Here is a 21,955-nt window from a genome sequence, read left to right as displayed (position 1 = left end):
TATATATATATATATATATATATATATATATATATATTATATAAAATTAAAAACAAACATTCGTACATTCGGATATCCATGCACAAATACCAATCAAGTTGAATTAACGTGGCAACTATGCAATGTCTTTTCACATTCTAGTGTTTGAAATAATACAAATTTTCTAGTATTTTATATTATAGAACAGTCAACCTTTATTAATGCACTTAGTTGTCAATGTCTTTAAATGTCATATAACTACTAAATGTGACATTACTTTTTCCCTTCTCTTATGTCATTCAAATTGAGAGATTTGACTTTCTTTTCTTATATTTTTTCTTTGAATTATGAAACACTCAACTTTTATTGATTCATTTAAATATTAAGGATCTTTAATACTCAACTATATATATTCTTACAATTATCACACATTCTTGAAAATAACTCCTAAAATTTCATGGCAATAGTTATCTTTCTCGTTCTTAGTTTGTGCATAACATGTTGCAAAGTTGATGGGAGAAACATATTTGAAGAAAATGATTTTACACAACACAATAGCATCATGGTATTGTTTTTGATTTATTGTCCTTTTAAAATTTCTTTTGTACATAATTTACTTAATTTTAACTTTGATGAATAATTCCAGCTTCCGGTGGACAATAATTTTGATTGTGTTGATATCTACAAACAACCTGCTCTTCAACATCCTTTACTAAAAAATCATAATATCCAGGTATAATAGTTGAATAAATTGCAAGAATATATTTCTTAATTACTTATGTAAAAAATATTTTTTATTTAATGAAATAGGAGAGAATGATATATAAATATAATTAACCAGTTAATTTATTATTTATTTTATTATGCCTTTAAATATTACATTTTAATTTAAGACTAACTAATTTTTTTTGTAAAGAATTTCACCAACTATAACAATTCATTGTTCATTGTATCTTATTATATTTCCTCTTCATTTATCATATGTAGCTTTCTCCAACTTTTGCAAAGAACACTGCGCAAAGTTCGTCATCTTATGGTGAAATAGTGAATGGTTGTCCAGAAGGAAAAGTGCCTATTTACAACAAGACAAAGAGACATCAAAATAGTACTAATTCATCTTTCAAATTACAAACTAATGAGTTTTGGAAGCATTCCAAAAGTTTCCCTGGCTATAATGTAAGTGGATATTTTTAGTTAATACATTTGACATGGAATATCATATATTATTACATTTTTAAATATATTATATTTTTTTGTATTTTCTAGGCTGTTACACTTGATACAACACAAAACATGATATTTCATGGAGCATTCACAGGCATAGCTGGTTTTAATCTATCACTTCAAGATAATCAATATAGCATATCTTCAATTTGGATTGAAAGTGGGTCACCAACCGAACTTAATAGCATAAAACTAGGAGTTGGGGTAATTACCTTTTATTATATATATGTTTATTCCATTTTTTATTTATAAAACATGGTGATTTTATATTCTAATATGGTTTGTGTATGTGTGAGAAAGAGATCCCACAATAATGTTCCTTTCTCAAATGCTCTTTTCACTGATGTATTGAATGTTTCATATTTGTGTGTATAAAATCCTTTTTAATATTGTATCAAAAAAACTTCTTTTATAATATATGACTTACATCCTCTATTTGATGTACAAGGTTCATCCAAGTTTATTTGGAGACAGTCAATTACGATTAATTGGTAGTTGGACGGTAAGAATGTGAATATAATGCATTAGATCATGTAGAATGTGATGGATACTAAAAGAAATACATAGTATTGTTGTAATCAAGTTCAATTTAATATAAACGTGCAGGTTGATGGTTACAGAAAAACGGGATGTTATAATCTTCTTTGCTCAGGTTTTGTGCAAGTCAATAAAGAATATGCTTTTGGATCTGTCATATCACCCGCTAACACCATTGGATCAACTTCAAAATATATTACATTTCTCAAAATCAAACAGGTAAAGTCTTTGTTATAAAAGGATGAAAAACATGCATACATATACATACATGGACACACAGGCACACCATCCCCAACACACATATGCGAGTACACAACACGCATACGCAGACACAAGCACACATGCATACGCACAGATGCACACACACACACAATGGCATACTCCCGCACAAGCACAAGCGTTTTCTCTCTCTCTCTCTCTCTCTCTCTCACACACACACACACACACACACCACACACACACGCGCGCGCAACGCACAGATACACACACGCACGCACGCACACACAATTTATTTATGAATACATTTTCCGTAATAGTGTATTATTTATGATGTGTATTATGTAATTAATTTTTATTTTTTATTTATTTTTTATATAAAAAGTGATAATTATATAAATTGAAAATAAGTTCATTATATATAATGCTTATGTTTTTTTTAAATAAATCTTACTATTGGTTAATAGCATCTTCTAGTAACTTGTTTAATTTCATAAATATTTGTAGGATCGATCTTCTGGACATTGGTGGTTAACTATTCAACCTGAATCAATACAAATTGGATATTGGCCAAAAGAATTATTTACTCACTTAAGCAAAGGAGCATCTTTGATTAGATTTGGAGGTCAGACCTTGTCTCCACCTAATAAAGATAGTCCCCCAATGGGTAGTGGAAGATTACCTAAAGAAAAATATAGAAACTCAGCTTTCATGGAAAAACTTCAAATTATTGATTCAGAATATAATGAACTAGATGTAAAATCCAAAGATATGAAGCCATATAAAGATACCAATTCGGATTGTTATGACTTAATGTATCATGGTTATGAAGGACCTGTGTTTAAGCAGGCCTTTCTTTATGGTGGTCCAGGTGGACGAAATTGTGACATATGATTGTATCGTCAACTTTATTTAATAAAACTTTGATTAGTTCTTATATACATTGTTATATAATTTACCCAAATACATAATTAACATAAAATATGTACAAGTTTATAATTCCAATTAACAAAATTATAATTTACAAGGGTATTGATAAACTCACTTCCTGTAGGACTTCAAGAGGCTTAACCCACTCAAATTTATAATTAATAAAACAACCTATAAATCTAATTAGATATTAATCAACAATGATATAGTGAAAATTAAAATTCAAACTAAATCATTTAGGTGTCTTGGTTCTCGACAATTTGTAATCCTTAAATTTATTATACTTATTGAATAACTTTTTTAAAGGGAAATATATATAAATATATAAATATATATATATAAAGGGATAAAACCCAATAATAAAGAAGGCAAAATCAAATGACACAAAAAGTGTCAATAATAAACGAAGAAAAGATAATAAAAGACAGAGCACAAAGAAAAAAAATACTTCAAGCGAAGAGCTGAGAAATGCCCAGAAAATACAAGAAGTAGTAGATCCTTAACAAGACACCTACACAACGAAGCACCACCCATGAAAGGATTTGCTAGAGCTCAAACCGCCTAACCTACCATCAATTGACCAAAGTTATTAATTGTAACAGTATAGCCATTAAGCCTACTAGTGCAGGTTGTAACGGTAAATTCATGACCATTAAGCTATGGATAAACTTAACGTCAATAAAACCAGAGTCGCCACCGCGTTTTTATTGTTTTCAAAGGAAAAGGGAAAAGTATGAAAAAAAAACCCAAACATAAGAAGTCTTCAAATCAAAACTAATAAAATGTCAGAGATTACAAGTAAGGGCAGAGAGAAGGTGTTAGCATCCAAAGTGTCCTAGGTACTCCTAGGGAGTTCTTTTTTTTATGTGTGTATGTGTTTTGGTATGAAAATTGTTTGCGATAAGTAGAATGTGGGGATGAGAAAAGAATCCATTAATTATATTTTTGTGTTTGATAAGACCTTCGGACTTGTGCCTACGTAGCAACATAAAATGAGGGATCAAAACCTCGTAGTTCGTGGTATTAATTTCAAAGTGAGTGAATTGCTTTTAACAAAATTTTAAGTTTAAGATAGGCACAAAAGGCCTAAGAGAGTTTGAATGAGTGTTAGTTCCTTTTGTCTTTTGAAATTTTAAGTCAATATGGTTAAGTTCATGTACTAGTTTGATTAAGAAAAAGAGTTCAAAAATGCAATGGCATAAGGCCAAAGTTTCTAGTTTGCAATAAAGTCTAAGTTTATAAATCACAAGAAAAGAAGGTTTTGAAAAGGGAAAGAGATTTGAAATTTAAGAAGTGGGAGGAGATGATGAGACTAATCCTAAGCAAAAATTTAAAAGTTAAGAGTTGAAAAGATATGACCAATGGGATGCAATCCAATAGACAAGAATGTAATATAGAAATCCACTTTTTCTTTGGACTTTAAATAAAGAAAATATCAATAAGCAAGCAAGGTGAAGAACAATGCATCAAATAAAGATAGCCACATCCAAGCTAGAAACTTCATAGTCTTGTTCATAATCTTCCCATGTATCAGATGACATACTCCTTGAATGGATCAGAATAAGGCATTAGACACAGGTTCAAAGTAACATTTTTATCAAGACCATGTAGAAGATGTACTCAAGTGGATCCCAATACTTGTATCAGATGAAAGTTCAAATCACAATAACTTGGTTTCAGAAATGTTGGCATTGGCCAAGTACTTTTGCATAGGGAATGTTGCCTAGTTCTAAGTCCAAAGCTCAGATCAAATCCAACAGTCCACACAAATATTTTTTAAGGTTCTTGTTGTTTATTAAGTATTTTAAGGTCCTAAGACCATGAACACAAACAAGATACACAAACAACTATATACAATCATAATATATGGCTCAAGTGAGCAAAGTGAAAATAGCATAAACATAAATAAGTTAAATGATATGTAAATGACAAATGAAATGGTAAATGACTTGAATTTCAATTGCATAAAGTAAATGACTTGTAATTAAAGGGTTAGTCAAATGTTAGTTGATTCGATGTTAGTGGAGTTTTGTTTAAGTCATTCTTTGGAGAACACTCAACCCTCTATTCACAAGCATGGATTCTTGAACCAAGACATCTTAGAAAGGAAGGAAAAAAGACCAAGCTTCCACACAATACCATGAAAGGGGGGAGACTTACAATCTCACTTACTAGAATGTTATGCCTTTTGGGTCAAAATTTAGCGCTATGTTAAGCAATCGTAATTGGACTTATGTAGAAGTCATAACTATTTGAGGTCGGTAAATAGAAATTTTAGTGCTAATGCATGTTAGAGATATGGTATAATGAACCACACTCCTAAAACATACCACACACAGAAAGAAAATCAAAGGATGAGCCTAATCTCATCCATACTTATATTGGTTCATCTAACACTAAGTTATTGATGAACAATTAGCCTTAGGATATTGAGATGTCATTGGCCCATGGGAGGGATGGGATAGAAAGGGATTGAATATGAAGAGGGAGGGGAAATGAGACAAACACAATTGGTCATGGGAGGAATTTTATCAAATTAAAATCATTCATTCATTTTGGGAGATGAAATGTCATTTCATCAATCCCCTAAATCCAATGATTTTAATCCAACAAAAGTCAAATCAACCTTGACCAAGGCCCAAACACATAGTCAAACTTCACAAGTCAATAAAAATGGCTCAACACAATTTATTCACAATTAAACAATTAAAAATCAAATTAAAATTCATTAAATTAAATTATGTTTGAATCAAAAACCTAAAACCTCTTCAAAACACCAAATAAATGGCCAAGAGATTTATCATAGGACAAACAAGGTCAAAGGACCTTGGAGAAAAAATCTAATTATTTTTTAAAACTCAGAAGTATTTTTAAACAATTAAAAATATGCACAAAAACAATTAAATCATGAAAAATATCAATATTAATCCAAAAAATAATTTTAATTCAGAAAATGAAAGAGAACAATTTTTGAATTTTTTTGGTGAAAGTCCAATATGTTTTGGATCAATAATGAAATTAATATGAATTAATGAAAAATAAGAAATTAAATGGAAAATTCAAAAATTTGAAAAAATGAGAGCCATCTGATCTCCCTCATTAATTGAGGTGGCAGATCAGATGGATGAAAACGCGCGTTCCACCATGCACCGAGTCAAGCACGCTGCAACAATGGTAATCAGAACCAAAGGCTGAGATTAAAACATTTTAAATGGATCGTGTGGTTGGGAAGCATGACACCTCATCTTCGGAGCCAGAGCTCCGGTCTTCTTCTCTGGTGGACCTCATCGGACTGGTCCACCATCAACCATCACCAAAATGAAAAAGAAAGACATGGATTTATAGAAAAAATGCTCAAGAGCTCGAATCTGGCCTCAATTTTGTCCAATTCCAAGTATATGAAAAGATACAGGGATTTGGATTTTGAGGATCATGAACTGTGTTACTTCGATTTGACCTCAAAGCAACTCAATCTTGTTGCCTACATTGGTAGGACTTCAGCAAACCAATAATTAGTCAAAATTGATGAGAAATGAGGGAGAATCGAAGAAGAAAAGTTTCTAAAATCTCACCTTTGAGGAGCTTCATATTGGCTTGATCTTGCTTTTAATTTGGCTTCACTTGACTCTAGAAGCTTGCAGAAGATGATTTGAATGGTTAGAAAGCTTGGACTCTTGGAGTTTCAATCCTAAAACAGAAGGAGAATTGAAACTCGGTTTCTCAAGAAACCTTCAAGATTATTCTAGTGGTAAATTCATGATCATCAAGCTATGGATAAGCTAGACATCAAATAACAAGAGTCCCCACCGCGCTTTTATTGTTTCCAAGGGAAAAGGGAAAAAGTACGAACAAAACCCAAAAGTAAGAAGTTTTCAAATCAAAACTAATAAAATGTCAGAGATTACAGGTAAGGGGGTTGGTTACACAGAGGGAAGGTGTTAGAACCCAAAGTGTCCTAGGTACTCCTAGGGAGCCCTTTTTGTGTGCATATGTATTTGGTACAAAACGATGTTTCACTATGCCCAAAACTGGAATAGACAGCGCGCCTTAGAGGGCGCTTTATTACAAAAGCGCTCTCTAAAGTGAAGCGAAAAATGAGGAGCAATAGACAGCGCACTTTAGGGACAACAATACATGGCGCTTTTTAGAAAGCGCCCTCTAAGGTTACCCTTAGAGGGCGCTTTTAATAAAGCGCTGTTATAAGTCCATGTGCATTTCCAGCTTATAAAGCGCTTCTGGAAAGCCTTAGAGAGCGCTTTCATAAGCGCCCTCTTAGGCCCCCTTTAGAGGGCGCTTTGTTTCCTCAAGCGTCCTCTAAGGTGAAACGAAAAAATAAGGAGGAGATAGAGGGACAACAATACATGGCGCTTTTTAGAAAGCGCCCTCTAAGGTTACCCTTAGAGGGCGCTTTTAATAAAGCGCTGTTATAAGTCCATGTGCATTTTCAGCTTATAAAGTGCTTCTGGAAAGCCTTAGAGAGCGCTTTCATAAGCGCCCTCTTAGGCCCCCTTTAGAGGGCGCTTTTTTCCACAAGCGCCCTCTAATGTCCCCTTTAGTAAACATTAAAATTATAACATACTGCGCGTTTTGTTATTTTCGTTCTTTTTCACGTTAGGGTTCTAAGGCGTTTTCCTTCCACCTCTGTTAGATATACATTATTACTGCGCGTTTCCTCCTTCTACCAATCCAAGGTACACGTTTTTCCCAATTTCTGTTTTATGTTATTGCTTTGTTTTAGCTTTGCCCAATTTCTGTTTTACATTATTACTGCGCGTTTCCTCCTTCTACGTTTGTTTCGACCATGATAGCGCATGCAATAGGAAATTGACGGTTGGTTTTTAGTGACCATGATAGCGCATGCAATGGGACTACATTACCCAGTAGTTAGGGTTATACGACCTATGAACATATGATTTTGTGTCAATACCAGTATCATTAGAAACCTAGGTCCGAATGTGTTTGAACTCTTCTGAAATTGTTTTTTGTTTATTCTAATTAGTAATGGATAATACATGGATGTCTTCCAATCGATTGTCGAGAGAGTACGAGAATGGGGTATCAGAATTCGTTAAGTTTGCCGTTGTGCACGCCGAAGACCCCAGTAGAATGATATGTCCTTGCTTGGGTTGTTGTTATGGGAAACGGGTTGACGCAGTTCAGTTGACATCGCATCTAATGAGGCATGGAATTGATCGAAGTTATACATGTTGGAATTTGCATGGTGAGAAAAGTAACGAGAATGTTGAACCGGGGGATAGTACGACCTATGCCTCAAACTATAGTGGCGCAGGTACATACGATTGTGATCGAGTTGAAGAGATTGCAGAAGCACTTGAAGGAGATCTTAAGGATTGTCCCGAAATGTTTGAGAGGTTGGTAAGTGATGCAGAGAAACCTTTGTATGATGGTTGCACTAAATTCACAAGATTGTCTGCGGTATTAAAGTTGTACAACTTAAAGGCGGGCAATGGGTGGTCGGATAAAAGTTTCACAGAGTTATTAGCCCTTTTGAAAGATATGCTTCCTGAGGATAATGTTCTTCCCAATCGAACATATGAGACCAAAAAGATGTTGTGCTCTATTGGCATGAGCTATGATAAGATACATGCATGTCCAAACGATTGCGTTTTGTTTCGAAATGAGTATGCATCGTTAAATGAGTGTCCTAAATGCGGTGTCTCGCGATATAAGAACAAGTTGTCTCCAGCAAAAGTCTTGTGGTATTTTCCTGTTATTCCGAGATTTAGACGCATGTTTCGTAGTGAAACCGATTCAAGACACTTGACCTGGCATGCAGATGAAAGAATTATAGATGGAAAGTATCGACATCCGGCAGATTCACCACAGTGGTTGAAAATTGATAATGATTATGCTGAATTTGGAGAAGAATCAAGAAACCTTCGCTTGGCATTATCTACTGATGGAATGAACCCACACGGTATCCAGAGTATCTCACACAGTACATGGCCTATGATTATTATGATTTATAACCTACCTCCATGGCTATGTATGAAGCGTAAGTACATGATGTTGTCTATGTTGATTTCTAGACCTAAACAACCAGGGAATGACATAGACGTGTACTTGAAGCCCTTAATCGAAGATTTAAAGATTTTGTGGGAGACCGGTGTGGAGGTTTATGATGGATATAGGAAAGAAAGTTTCAACTTGAGGGCGATGTTGTTTGGCACAATTAATGATTTTCCAGCATACGGAAATCTATCAGGGTATAGCATAAAAGGTCAATGTGCGTGTCCTATTTGTGAAGATAAAACAGATTGGAAGCACTTGGAGTTTGGTCAGAAGAATGTCTTTCTCGGTCATCGGAGATTCTTAAATTCAAATCATCACTACCGTGGATGGAGAAAGGCGTTCAATGAAGAGACAGAACAAGGCAGAGCTCTACCTGTATTGACGGGTGATCAAATTTTTGAAAAGGTGAAAGATTTGGATACTCAGTTTGGCAAGCCTTTTGCCCACACACTTGTCAAAAGTGGGTGGAAGAAGAGGTCAGTTTTTTTTGAATTGTCGTATTGGAAGTCCTTGTATGTGAGACATTTTCTTGATGTTATGCATATTGAAAAAAATGTATTTGAAAGTGTTATTGGCACGTTACTCAATATACAAGGAAAGTCTAAGGATGGCCTTAAGGCAAGAAAGGACTTGATAGCGATGGGAATAAGAACTGAATTAGGACCCTTGAAGAAAGGAAAACGAACATATCTACCTCCTGCTGCTTATACTCTATCTAGAAAGGAGAAAAAAACATTGTGTAAGTTTCTAAGTGAAGTTAAAGTTCCAGAAGGGTACTCTTCAGATATTAGAAGACTTGTGTCTATGAAAGACCTCAAGTTAAAGAGTTTAAAGACCCATGATTGCCATGTTATAATGGAACATTTTCTCCCAATAGGTATACGTTCTATTCTTCCAGAAAAAGTAAGAAGCTCTATAACTAAGTTGTGTTCTTTCTTCAAGTCAATTTGCAGTAAGGTGATCAATCTTGCGATCTTACCAATGTTGCAAAAAGAAATCGTTATTACTTTGTGTGAGCTTGAAATGTTTTTTCCTCCATCATTTTTTGACATAATGGTACATCTAGTTGTTCATCTTGTGAAAGAGACACAATTGTGTGGACCAGCTTATATGAGATGGATGTACCCTGTTGAACGTTATATGAAAATATTAAAAGGGTACGTGAAGAACCGAAGTCGACCAGAAGGTTGTATGGTTGAAAGATACATTGTTGAAGAAGCGATTGAGTTTTGTACTGAATATTTGTCTAATGTTCAGTCAATCGGACTCCCCAAGTCTCAGCTTGTCGAAAAGAAAGAAGGAAAAAATCTAATTGGAAATAAAATCGTGGCAGTATCAAGGGTCGAACGGGATCAAGTGCATTTGTATGTTCTGCACAATGAGAATGAGGTTGAGCCGTATGTTGAAATTCACAAGGATGTTCTCCGAGGTTTAAATCCCAATAGAAATGAAAATTGAATAGTACGAGAGCACAATCGATGTTTTATACCTTGGTTTAAGGATCATATTTATTCAAAGTATTATTCAGATCTGTAGCACCTCAAATTTGCACCTATCATTGTACATACATTCTCATATTAGGTCATAGCATAACATGGTCCACTGCATAGCATTGCATTGTCCCATTTGCCTCAAGTGCAAGCCAATCAAGAAATTAGGTCAAACTGGTCAGGAGATCAGTCAGTCAAGCAAGCAAGCACAATTCTCAAGGAGCCAAGGCCCTAGGGTTGGTCCAACATGTTCACATGACTTGGGGATCCATTTGAAGTGTTTTGGTCAAGGATTGGATGTTCAGAAGTCATCAGTCAATGCACAGTCAGTCAGAAACCCTAAAAAGTCAAACTTGGTCAACTGTGTCTGATTCTATGGTTTTGATGGTTGGATTTGGTTTGAGAGAGCTTATTCATGTCCAAATAGGCCTCATATATCATGTCAAACACCATCATGGAAGAATTTGAAGCCAGATCAGAAATTTCCAAAAATGGAAACTGGACCTATAATTGAAACCTGCCAAAAATGGAAAGTCTTGATCCTCAAACTTACATCATGATACAAGCTTCAAATGAATTTTTGCCCAACATGAAAGTTGAAGATCTTGTTCTCCCATTTCCAAAAAGTCCAAGAACTCTCAATTCCCATGTATGGTTGGCAAGTTATGATCAATTCATTTTCAAAAATTCTTGAACTTCAAAAGGCCATATCTCTCAAACCATTTGGCCAATTTGGGTGGGGTTTTTTCCTACAAGTCACATTTGATCCCCTCTTTCCAAAAATGTAACTTTCATGTGCCAAAACATTGCCAATCAAAATGGCATTTTTGAACCTACATGGATTATTTTCAAGTGAGGTGAAAAATTGAACTTTTCAAATAATCATTCCCAACCATTTCTACCATCCAAACATGTTCTGAAATGTTATTTGTGACTTGTGGAAGGTCATTTTCGTGCAGTACACATAGCCATTCCCAAGTTGCTTGAAAATTGGACAAAAGTACACTTTTTTCACCAACTCTATCCCACATTTTCATGGACTTTGATTTGCACTTCCATTACCAATGTTAAACAGCAAATATAAGTCACATTTTCTGTCATTCTAAACCTAGCAGCAGCCATAATACAAACAGAATTCTCTCATTCTCCAAAATCACCATTTTCATATCTTTGCATTTTTTGCTCAAAACCTTCAAAGCACTCGAGCCACTCTTGCTTCCTTCATCACCTGGCCAACATTTGGAAGCCTTTTGCAACATCAAATCCCTGCTGGAAGCTCCATTTCATGTTCTGTTTTTTCCATGGACCAACAATGGTGAAAATCGATTTGGACATTTCCAGGCCTTGCTGAGCTAACTTACTTCAAGAATCCTTCATTCCAAACCATAAGGAGGATCTGTTTGAGCTTGCATCATCCAAATAACCACTGCTTCACTCTTTTCTTCAAATCCAAGTAAGTTTTCGATCTCCTCTATTTCAAAAATCATGAGGTGTTTAGGATAGGTCTTTTGATGTTGATTCCATTGCAACTTGTATCACTTGAATTGGTTAACTATGCTAGGAGAAATCTGAGTTTAAAGTTTGTTGGCCATTTTTGTTTTGCATGATTTCTGGATATTTAGCTCGAGTTCATGAATCTTAATGGTAGCATGATGATATGCATTGCTTGCTGATCATGATAGAGTGTTTAATTGCTATTTCTGGGTAGTTTGAATTTTTCGACTGAATGAAAGGGATGATGATTCACTGTTGTTCATAAACCCTAAAAGAGAACCCAGAAACATGAACTCCTGATTGTGTTTGTTTGTTTGTTGTGTTGTGATTGCATGAAGAACATTGTTAATTACCATGATGTTTTCGAAATGCTGGTTGAAACTCGTTTTGTGATGATGAACATGAAGATGATTACTGTGTACAAACCCTAAAATTGCCCAGAAACATGAAATACATTTGGCTGTTGCTTGCATCGTGTATGTATGGACTTGACACTGTTTGATTGAGGCTGGCCAATCAGAACATTTTGTTCTGCCCTCCCTGTGCGCACCGTTTCAATTAGTGAGTGTGGTATTTACCACCGTGCCACTGGTCAACCGTTGACTTATCCAAACCATGTTTATTTTGTTTACTTATTCCAAATTCATTCTTCAACTTACAAAATTCATAACATTTTCATTTCAACTCCAAAATTCATGAAAATTTTTGCATCATATTCACATGAATGTCTAGTATTTTATCATGATTTTTAATGATTTTTTGGTTGGCTGGATTTTTAATGGCATTAGGGTTCTTAACATGTATGCTTAATTTGTACATCTTGCCAAAACCATTGTGAAATTGTGATGATACATCCATTTGATCTGAAATTTTTTGTGCATAATCTACACTCATTCATGCTTATTTTGGTGTAAAGATCATGGTTTTAGCTTATGTGGTTTGAGAGTTGTGATTTTTTAAAGTAGGGTGTGATAACTTGTGTCACACCATGGATGTGCAATTTCATGAATTTTGATGACATGCTTCTTGACCTCCAAATGAATTGATTTTTTGCATGAACCTACTCTTGTATGTCTTGTTTACATGTGAATTTTCTTGGAATTATTTGTGGCATTTCCTAATTGTTTGGGATTTTCTCCCCTGCTTGGTCTTATGTTGACTTTTTGTGACACATGTCCCCATTTCATTTGTGAAATTCTCATACTTTATTAGATGGACATGAAATTTTGCATGAGATAACTAGACATCCTCATCTTTGCCATGGTTTTAGTCCCATTCATTTATCATATGCCATCTCTGATTTATGAATTTTTCAAGTTGATGCATGTTTGGTTGACTTCTTTGAGCATGTTCAAAATTGCTTTGACTTTCTGATTTTCATTGACTGCCTTCCACCTGTCCAAATGAGATGAAATTTGACATGCTTACCATGCTGTGGGTTGGGATTGGTCATGATTTATTTGGTGATTTTTGGAAATGTGTAAGATTGCTTTTGAGTTAAGTCTTGCTGTTGACTTCTATGAGCTTCTGTTTGCAACACTTTGACCTAAATTGTTCATGAAATGATGATGATGATTGATATGAATGTGAACCCAATTGGTTGTGTTTCTTAATTGTTTGAACATGATTTTGGATGCTTGCCCTTTGCTGTTTTGACTTTTTCATTCCCTTTTGACCCTAGGCTTGTCCTAGTGGTCCTGTTACTCACCTTTGAGCTTATCTTTTCAGGTTGACCAACAAATGACCAATGAGACCATTTCTATTTGATTGAGCTTGTTTGAATATCATTGACTAACTTGTTTGTTTTGTAGGTGGCTTGGCTCATATGCCTTAAGTCTTGTGCCTTGCACATCCATTTGCTTCTGATTAACTGTTGATGACTGTTTCCTTTTGCTTTGTTGTGAAGTTGTATACTAACATCTGCTTGACTATTTCAGGTGCTTTTAGTTGCTTAGTTCCTTGTGAACTTTTGCTTTGCTTTGCTTATATAAGCAATTTGCATTGAGGTATATTTCTAATCTTCATGTAGTCTGGAAGACCTGGCCTGTTACTTGGCCAGGCAACTGTCTGAAGTCCTCCTTAAGAGGCCATGTTTGTGTATGTTTAATTTGTCCTTGTACATAGTCAAAGACCTCCTAAGTGAAGAGGCAATTGGCAGAACCCAAGGGATATGCAATCTATCCCCTGCTATTCTGTGTGTCATCTGCTTTGCTCACACCACTGTGTTGATGCATTGCAGATACAAACCCAAGATCTTGTACAATTGTACAGTTGAGTCAGTTTTAGATGTGTAGAAGGGTTCCCACTTTCTGAACCCACACATTCTTGTCTTAAGCTCTCCCAGGCTAGGGATAAGAGCTGTGAAGTCTTATCTTCACTCACCGTTCATCTGCTTCACCTTAGCCCCTCAATGTCAAGGTTAAGAGCAACATTCACCCAGTTCCAGAGGTTTGTTTGTTGAGGTTGATATGACCCCTCGACTAAAACCTAACCCTTGTTTGAGCCACTTGCTTGTGTATAGTGTGTGCTATCTGTGCTTGTATGTTTGTTTGACTTGCTTCCTGTGCGAGTTAGGGTTAGTTTAGACTTGCTTCCTGTGCAAGTTAGGTTTTGCTTGGCTTGCTTCATGTGCAAGTTAAGTGTGTGTGTGGCTTGCTTCCTGTGCAAGTCATGACTAGGATAGGCTGGCTCCCTGTGCCAGTTAGCTAGAAACCTTAACTTAGGGATGATTTTGCATGATAACATCTAGGCTCGAGTCGTAGTCTCCCTAGTTGTGTCTCCCTCTGTTATCTGGTTAGGCTAGTCCTGTATCCCTCCGTAGGGGAACTACGTCGCCCTGATCCTCATACCAGATGAGGTACGTAGGCAGGAGATGAGCAGATCTCTCCGGGCGCCTGTGTCTTTGTTTTGTCTTGTTGTGTGCTTGGAAGCTGATGTAAGTCCATCGAGTGGCATTCGGGTTCCAGTGTGGGTTTGTTGGTTCGGATGCTGATGTAAGCCCAGTGATTGGCATTCAGGCTCCACGTTTGCCTTTGTGTGTGCTTTGGTTCGGATGCTGATGTAAGTCCAGTGATCGGCATTCAGGCTCCATGTTTACCTTCTTGTGTGTGTTTCGGTTCGGATGCTGATGTAAGTCCAGTGATTGGCATTCAGGCTCCACGTTTGCCTTTGCCTGTGTTTGTTTGTGTGCGTGTCAGCCGAGCTACGAATGCTCTGATTCTCCTTCGTCCAAGGAGATACGTATGCATAGGATGCGACATCCTAGCGAGCATGTGTCGTTCCCCAGTCCGAACTACTTCGACTCTGATGTCTATGCCTGATAGACTAAGTAGGCCCAGGATGCGATATCCTGCCGAGTCAGTTTCAGTCAGTTTTCTTGTGTCTCTTTCAGCCAGTGTGTGTGTGTTTGAGCAGTTTTCAGCAACCATTTTCCTTTCTATTGTGCGTGGATCCCGTAGAGTACTATGGATGCGTAGGGGTGCTAATACCTTCCCTTCGCATAACCGACTCCCGAACCCATTCTCTTTGGTCGCGAGACCATGTCTTTTCCAGGTTTACTCTGAGCGTTTCCTTTCCCTCTTTTGGGATAAATAACGCACGGTGGCGGCTCTGTTGTTCTTTGTTTTCCCGCCGGTTTTTCGCGTGATGCGACAGCTGGCGACTCTGCTGGGGATTAAGAGAAGTTGACCTGTGCTGGTCCATCTTCCCTAAGCTAGTCTCTCCTAGCGCTCTCTAGGTTAGGGTTTTGGTTGCTGTTTGCTGTTATTTATTGCATTCATTTATTTACTGTTTGCATTTATTGTTTGCATTAATGTTTGCATTCATTCATTATTCATCTGGCTGGTTGTCTGTTTCTCTCTGAGGGGTGGGAGTTACATGAGGTAAAAGGCCCAATACCCAGGCCATGAGTGAAATCTAGGATACTTAGGAATAGAGTGATTCATGGGAAGCGGGTGGTATTGCGCCACTTAGCGGAACATTGATATCACGAGCAGTTCAGACCCTGGTGGGATGTTATCGTTACATACTTCGGGTGTGTATATGATGATATTCTGCGAAAGGTTATTTATGCTGCGTTTCTCTCGACCTTACCCTGGCCTAGACGACACCCGTGAGTGGGGAGGGAATGATCATTATTACAGGTACAGTTGGTGACTTGTTGGTGACTTGTTGGTGACTTGTGATCCTGTTGGTGACTATTGGTTCAGAATTTTGGGGTCTCAGATGACTTTGGGTTTCAGATGAATTTGTGGTTCCAAGTTCAAACCGAAGCTTTGATCCTGTGTTCCGATAGACACAGCCAACCAGTCGTGTCTGCATCTTTTGCATCATAGCATATTTATTTTCAAAAAAATACGCAATAAAAAAAAGAAAAAAAAAAGAAAAGAAAAGGAAAGAAAAAAAACTAATCCCTGCATGCATATCATTTCTCAGGTACATTCCAGAGCTTGTTCACTGATAGAGATGGCAACAGTCCCAGAGTTGAAGCGGAAGACTTGTTCCTACAGCTTTCACCGTGAACCTTTGACGTCTCTGATTGAGTTGAGCAACCTTATGACCAGTGGTAACCAGAAGGGGTTTGTCGACCAGTATGGAGATATTCTGACACTGTTGAAGATGGTAGTCGATCCGGTGCCGTTGCAGACTCTTCTACAGTTCTACGACCCAGAGCTTCATTGTTTCACCTTTCAAGATTATCAGTTGGCGCCTACTCTTGAGGAGTACTCCATTCTGCTGAGTGTCCCGGTCCGGTATCAGGTTCCTTTCTTGGATGTGCCCAAGGAGGTTGATTTCAGAGTTGTTGCCAGAGCTCTCCATTTGGGTATCAAGGAAGTCAGTGATAGTTGGAAGTCCAGTGGGGATGTTGTAGGATTGCCTTTGAAGTTTCTGTTGAGGGTAGCTAGAGAAGAAGCAGAGAAGGGAAGTTGGGAAGCCTTTCATGCTCAGTTGGCCGTCATGATCTATGGGATCGTCCTGTTTCCGAGTATGCCCAATTTTGTTGACTATGCTGCAGTCAGTATTTTCATTGGAGGAAATCCAGTTCCTACTCTATTAGCTGACACTTACTATGCTATTCACAGTAGGCATGGTAAGGGTGGGGCTATCAGATGTTGTCTCCCGCTTTTGCTCAGATGGTTCTTGTCTCTTCTGCCAGTCAGTGGACCTTTTGTGGATGCTCAGAGCACGCATAAGTGGACTCAGAGGGTTATGTCTCTTACTTCCTATGATATCAGGTGGCAATCTTACCGGATGGATGTGCGTAACGTCATTATGAGCTGTGGAGGATTCCGTAATGTGCCACTCATAGGGACTAGGGGTTGCATCAATTACAACCCGGTTCTTTCTCTTCGCCAGTTGGGGTTTGTGATGAAGGGAAGACCACTTGAGGCTGAGGTAGCTGAAAGTGTGTATTTTGAGAAGCAGAGTGACCCGGCCAGATTGGAGCAGATAGGGAGAGCTTGGAAGTCTATTGGTGTGAAGGATGGATCTGTCTTAGGGAAGAAGTTTGCCGTTGCTATGCCCGATTACACTGATTGGGTCAAGGAGAGAGTAGAAACTTTGTTGTTACCCTACGATAGGATGGAGCCGTTGCACGAGCAACCACCTTTGATCCTTGCTGAGAGTGTGCCTGCGGAGCACTACAAGCAAGCCCTGATGGAGAATCGCCGTTTGAGAGAGAAGGAGCAAGATACCCAGATGGAGCTGTACAAGGCCAAAGCTGATAGGTTGAATTTGGCTCATCAACTTAGAGGAGTGCGAGAAGAAGATGCTAGCAGACTGAGAAGCAAGAAGAGATCCTACGAGGAGATGGAGAGCATGTTAGATGCAGAACACCGGGAGTGCTTGAGGCTGCAGAGGATTGAGGCCAGCTATCAGAAGAAGATCAGAGACTTGGAGAAGCAACTCAGAGATAAAGACATCCAGTTGAAGAAGGAAGTAGACTTGAGACAGGCATCAGAGAACCACCTTGGAGGAGAAGTGGTAGAGCTTAGACGACAACTGAAGGAGAAGATCACTCTTTTGCCAGAATGTTCAGAATGTGACCTGTTGATAGACCAGTGTCAGTACTTGAAGACTCTCATTCCGGGAGGCCGTTTGTCTTAGCTTGTATCTTTGATATGTATGTTGAGAATCACCTCCAGGCTTGTTGGATGGGATTCATTGTTGTACTCCGATTGTTTGGATTTTCTTTGTCGACTTTGTTGTATGATCCTGTTACTCATATATATGGGGTTGTTGGTTTCACCTTGTACTCATCACTCTTGTGTATGTTGTTTATGTGCTTCTATGTTGTTCTTGCTGCAGGTTGCCATCTTTTGAGGATGACTCAGGCTCTTTGAATGCCTGAGAAATGAACATATCATGTGCATCATACGCATCATTAGCACCATACTCATATCATTTTGCATAACAGGTGTACTTGGTCGTGACTTCTCACTCTGGTTCCTGTTTTAGGCAGGATAGCTGATCAACGTCCGCACCGCTACTCAACAAGACTGAATCAACAGAGAGGTATGGATCAGGTTCAAGCTGAGTTGGCTGAGATGAAGGCTAACATGGCCCAGTTTATGAATATGATGCAAGGGGTTGCACAAGGTCAAGAAGAACTTCGAGCCATGGTTCAGAGACAAGAGGTTGCAATTCCACCGGTCAACCATGCTCCGCCAGAGGGAGGCCCGGTCAATGATAACAATGTCGCTGCTGCTGTACCCATCAACAACTATGCTACAGGTGATGAGTTGGGGGGGATTCGAATCAACGGTCAACCTATTGCTCCAGATGCCGCTAATGCCAGAGCAGTCCGTGCCCCGGCCCGTAATCCTGCTCCGATTGTTGACAGACAAGAGGATATGTTCTCTCTGCCCAGTGAAGACGAAGACGTTCTGGGAAGGGTTGATGAAAGGGATCGTAAAATTGATGCCCTTGCTGAGAAAATTAGAGCTATGGAATGTCAGAATTCTCTCGGTTTTGATGTTACCAATATGGGGTTGGTGGAAGGTTTGAGAATCCCTTACAAGTTCAAAGCACCGTCCTTCGATAAATACAACGGTACTTCTTGCCCTCGCACCCATGTGCAGGCTTATTATCGAAAAATCTCTGCGTATACAGATGATGAAAAGATGTGGATGTATTTTTTCCAAGATAGTCTATCTGGGGCTTCTTTGGACTGGTACATGGAATTGAAGAGAGATTCTATCCGCTGTTGGAGGGATCTGGGTGAGGCCTTTTTGAGGCAATACAAACACAATATGGACATGGCGCCTAGCCGGACTCAACTGCAGAATCTTTGTCAGAAATCCAATGAGAGCTTCAAGGAGTACGCCCAGAGGTGGCGCGAACTGGCTGCTAGAGTTCAACCCCCTATGCTGGAGAGGGAGTTGACAGATATGTTTATCGGTACTCTTCAGGGTGTGTTTATGGACCGGATGGGGAGCTGCCCATTCGGTAGTTTTTCTGATGTTGTCATTTGTGGAGAGAGGACTGAGAGCTTGATTAAAACTGGGAAGATCCAAGATGCTGGTTCCTCTTCTTCTAAGAAGCCATTTGCTGGGGCACCTCGTCGAAGAGAGGGTGAGACTAATGCTGTTCAACACCGCAGAGATCAGAACAGAATTGAATACCGTCAAGCTGCTGCAGTAACCATTCCGGCACCTCAGCCTCGTCAACAACAACAACAAAGAGTTCAACCACCGCAACAACAACAACAGCAGCAACGTCCGTATCAGTCCAGACAAAGGATGCCTGATCGACGTTTTGATTCGCTACCCATGTCGTACGCCGAACTGCTGCCCGAACTACTCAGGTTGGGGTTGGTTGAGTTGCGTACAATGGCTCCGCCTACAGTATTGCCTCCTGGGTACGACGCCAACGTCCGTTGTGACTTTCACTCTGGGGCACCAGGGCATCATACTGAGAAGTGTCGGGCTCTCCAGCACAAGGTCCAAGATTTGATCGATGCCAAGGCGATCAACTTCGCTCCAGTGCCTAACGTCGTAAGCAACCCTATGCCTCAGCATGGTGGGCATAGAGTGAACAATATTGAGGGGAAAGAAGCTGAAGATCTGGTTGTTAATGTTGATGATGTTCAGACTTCTCTGCTAGTTGTAAAGGGCCGTCTGCTGAATGGGGGTGTTTACTCGGGCTGTGATGAGGATTGTTTGGGCTGTGCAGAATCTGAGAATGGTTGCGACCAGTTAAGGGCCGGTATCCAGGGTATGATGGATGAGGGTTGTTTGCAATTCAGTAGGGCTGTAAAAGATCGTGGAACAGTGTCAACTATCACCATTTACTTTAAACCGTCTGAAGGACGTGGACAAAGGGTCGTTAGTGCACCTGCAGCAAATGGTACCCCAGTTACCATTTCCGTGCCTGTAACCATCAGTGCTCCAACTACTATCGCCGCGTCTGGAAGAAGGGCTGTTGAGAATAGTAGAGTCGTGCCGTGGAAGTATGATAATGCTCACCGCAGTTACAGAAGGGCTGAAAGTCAGACGAGACCAGTGAATCAAGCTCCAGTGACAATTGGTTTACCGAATAGAGTTCCTGCAACTGTTGGTCCGGCTGTGGATAATGTAGGGGGTCCAGGAGGTTTTACCAGAAGCGGTCGTCTGTTCGCACCGCAGCCTTTGAGGGACAATAATGCTGAGGCTCTCGCCAAAGCAAAGGGTAAGCAAGCTGTGGTTGAGGAAGAACCTGTCCAGAAGGAAGCGCCCGAGGGGTCATTTGAGAAGGACGTGGAGGAGTTTATGAAGATAATCAAGAAGAGTGACTACAAGATTGTAGATCAGTTGAATCAAACTCCGTCCAAGATTTCTATACTTTCACTGTTGTTGTGCTCTGAGGCACACCGTAATGCCTTGCTGAAGATGTTGAATCTGACTTACGTGCCTCAGGAGATTTCTGTCAATCAACTGGAGGGTGTGATGGCCAATGTGAGCACCAGGCATGGTGTGGGATTCACCAACCTGGACTTAACGCCTGAAGGGCGAAACCATAACAAAGCCTTGCACATCACCATGGAGTGCAGGGGGGCAGTGTTGTCTCACGTATTGGTAGACACCGGGTCGTCGTTGAATGTGCTGCCTAAGCAGATTCTGAAGAAGATTGATGTGGAAGGGTTTGTGCTTACTCCCAGTGACCTGATCGTTCGTGCTTTCGACGGCTCCAAACGTTCTGTGTGTGGGGAAGTTACCTTGCCTGTGAAGATAGGTCATGAGGTATTCGATATCATCTTCTATGTTATGGACATCCAGCCCGCCTATAGTTGTTTATTGGGGCGTCCATGGATTCATGCAGCAGGGGCAGTCTCGTCGACTCTCCATCAAAACTCAAGTATGTCTGGAACGGTCAGATTGTGACTGTGTGCGGTGAAGAAGAGATTCTGGTGAGTCATCTATCCTCGTTCAAATATGTTGAGGTGGATGGCGAGATCCACGAAACCTTATGCCAGGCGTTTGAGACTGTGGCTCTTGAGAAAGTGGCGTACGCTGAGCAGAGGAAGCCAGGTGCTTCAATTACTTCTTACAAGCAGGCTAAGGAGGTTGTTGATTCTGGCAAAGCTGAAGGCTGGGGCAAGATGGTGGACTTGCCTGTTAAAGAAGACAAATTTGGCGTTGGTTACGAGCCTCTCCAAGCAGAGCAGAATGGTCAAGCGGGTCCGAGTACCTTTACCAGCGCTGGGCTGATGAATCATGGCGACGTCTCTGCAACCGGTAGTGAAGACTGTGACAGTGATTGTGATCTGGACAACTGGGTTCGCCCGTGTGCACCAGGGGGGTCTATCAACAACTGGACGGCTGAAGAAGTGGTTCAAGTTACTCTTCTGACAGAGTAATTTTCTGTTGTTTTTTCATTTTGCATGAAAATCCTACGATCTGCCCAAGGCGTAGTGATTCATTGTAGGGCCTCATCATGTTTTAATGATTATCATTAATGAAGGACATTTTTTGAAATCAAACTTTGTGATCCCTGTCTTTCTATTTTTTGTTTTCATCCTTTTTTAAAACAATAAAAATGGCAATGTTTTTGTTTTTTGTGACTTTATTGAACTC

The 21,955-nt window shown here is 39.2% G+C and overlaps 1 protein-coding gene across 4 annotated transcripts in view; it reads left to right on the top strand.

Annotated features, from left to right (window-relative positions):
• Positions 1 to 262: 262 nt before the first annotated feature.
• LOC127106109 (uncharacterized) overlaps positions 263 to 21,955 on the top strand; it is a 61,332-nt gene continuing 39,639 nt past the window's right edge. The window contains exons 1-7 of one of the 4 annotated variants that reach the window (XM_051043398.1): positions 272 to 544; positions 626 to 712; positions 967 to 1,155; positions 1,246 to 1,407; positions 1,652 to 1,705; positions 1,810 to 1,959; positions 2,464 to 2,895. In XM_051043398.1, the coding sequence (XP_050899355.1) occupies positions 437 to 544; positions 626 to 712; positions 967 to 1,155; positions 1,246 to 1,407; positions 1,652 to 1,705; positions 1,810 to 1,959; positions 2,464 to 2,850 (1,137 nt within the window). In that variant the 5' untranslated portion in view covers positions 272 to 436 and the 3' untranslated portion in view covers positions 2,851 to 2,895. Of the gene's footprint in view, positions 545 to 625; positions 713 to 966; positions 1,156 to 1,245; positions 1,408 to 1,651; positions 1,706 to 1,809; positions 1,960 to 2,463; positions 2,896 to 21,955 lie in introns of those variants that run through there. The other 3 variants (XM_051043402.1, XM_051043400.1, XM_051043399.1) reach the window with 3 other exon arrangements.

The sequence above is a fragment of the Lathyrus oleraceus genome, chromosome 7 (assembly GCF_024323335.1).
Source record: "Lathyrus oleraceus cultivar Zhongwan6 chromosome 7, CAAS_Psat_ZW6_1.0, whole genome shotgun sequence".
Classification (NCBI taxonomy): Eukaryota; Viridiplantae; Streptophyta; class Magnoliopsida; order Fabales; family Fabaceae; genus Lathyrus; species Lathyrus oleraceus.
Note: the sequence above shows the minus strand (reverse complement) of the source record. Positions and strands in the feature narration are given on the sequence as shown.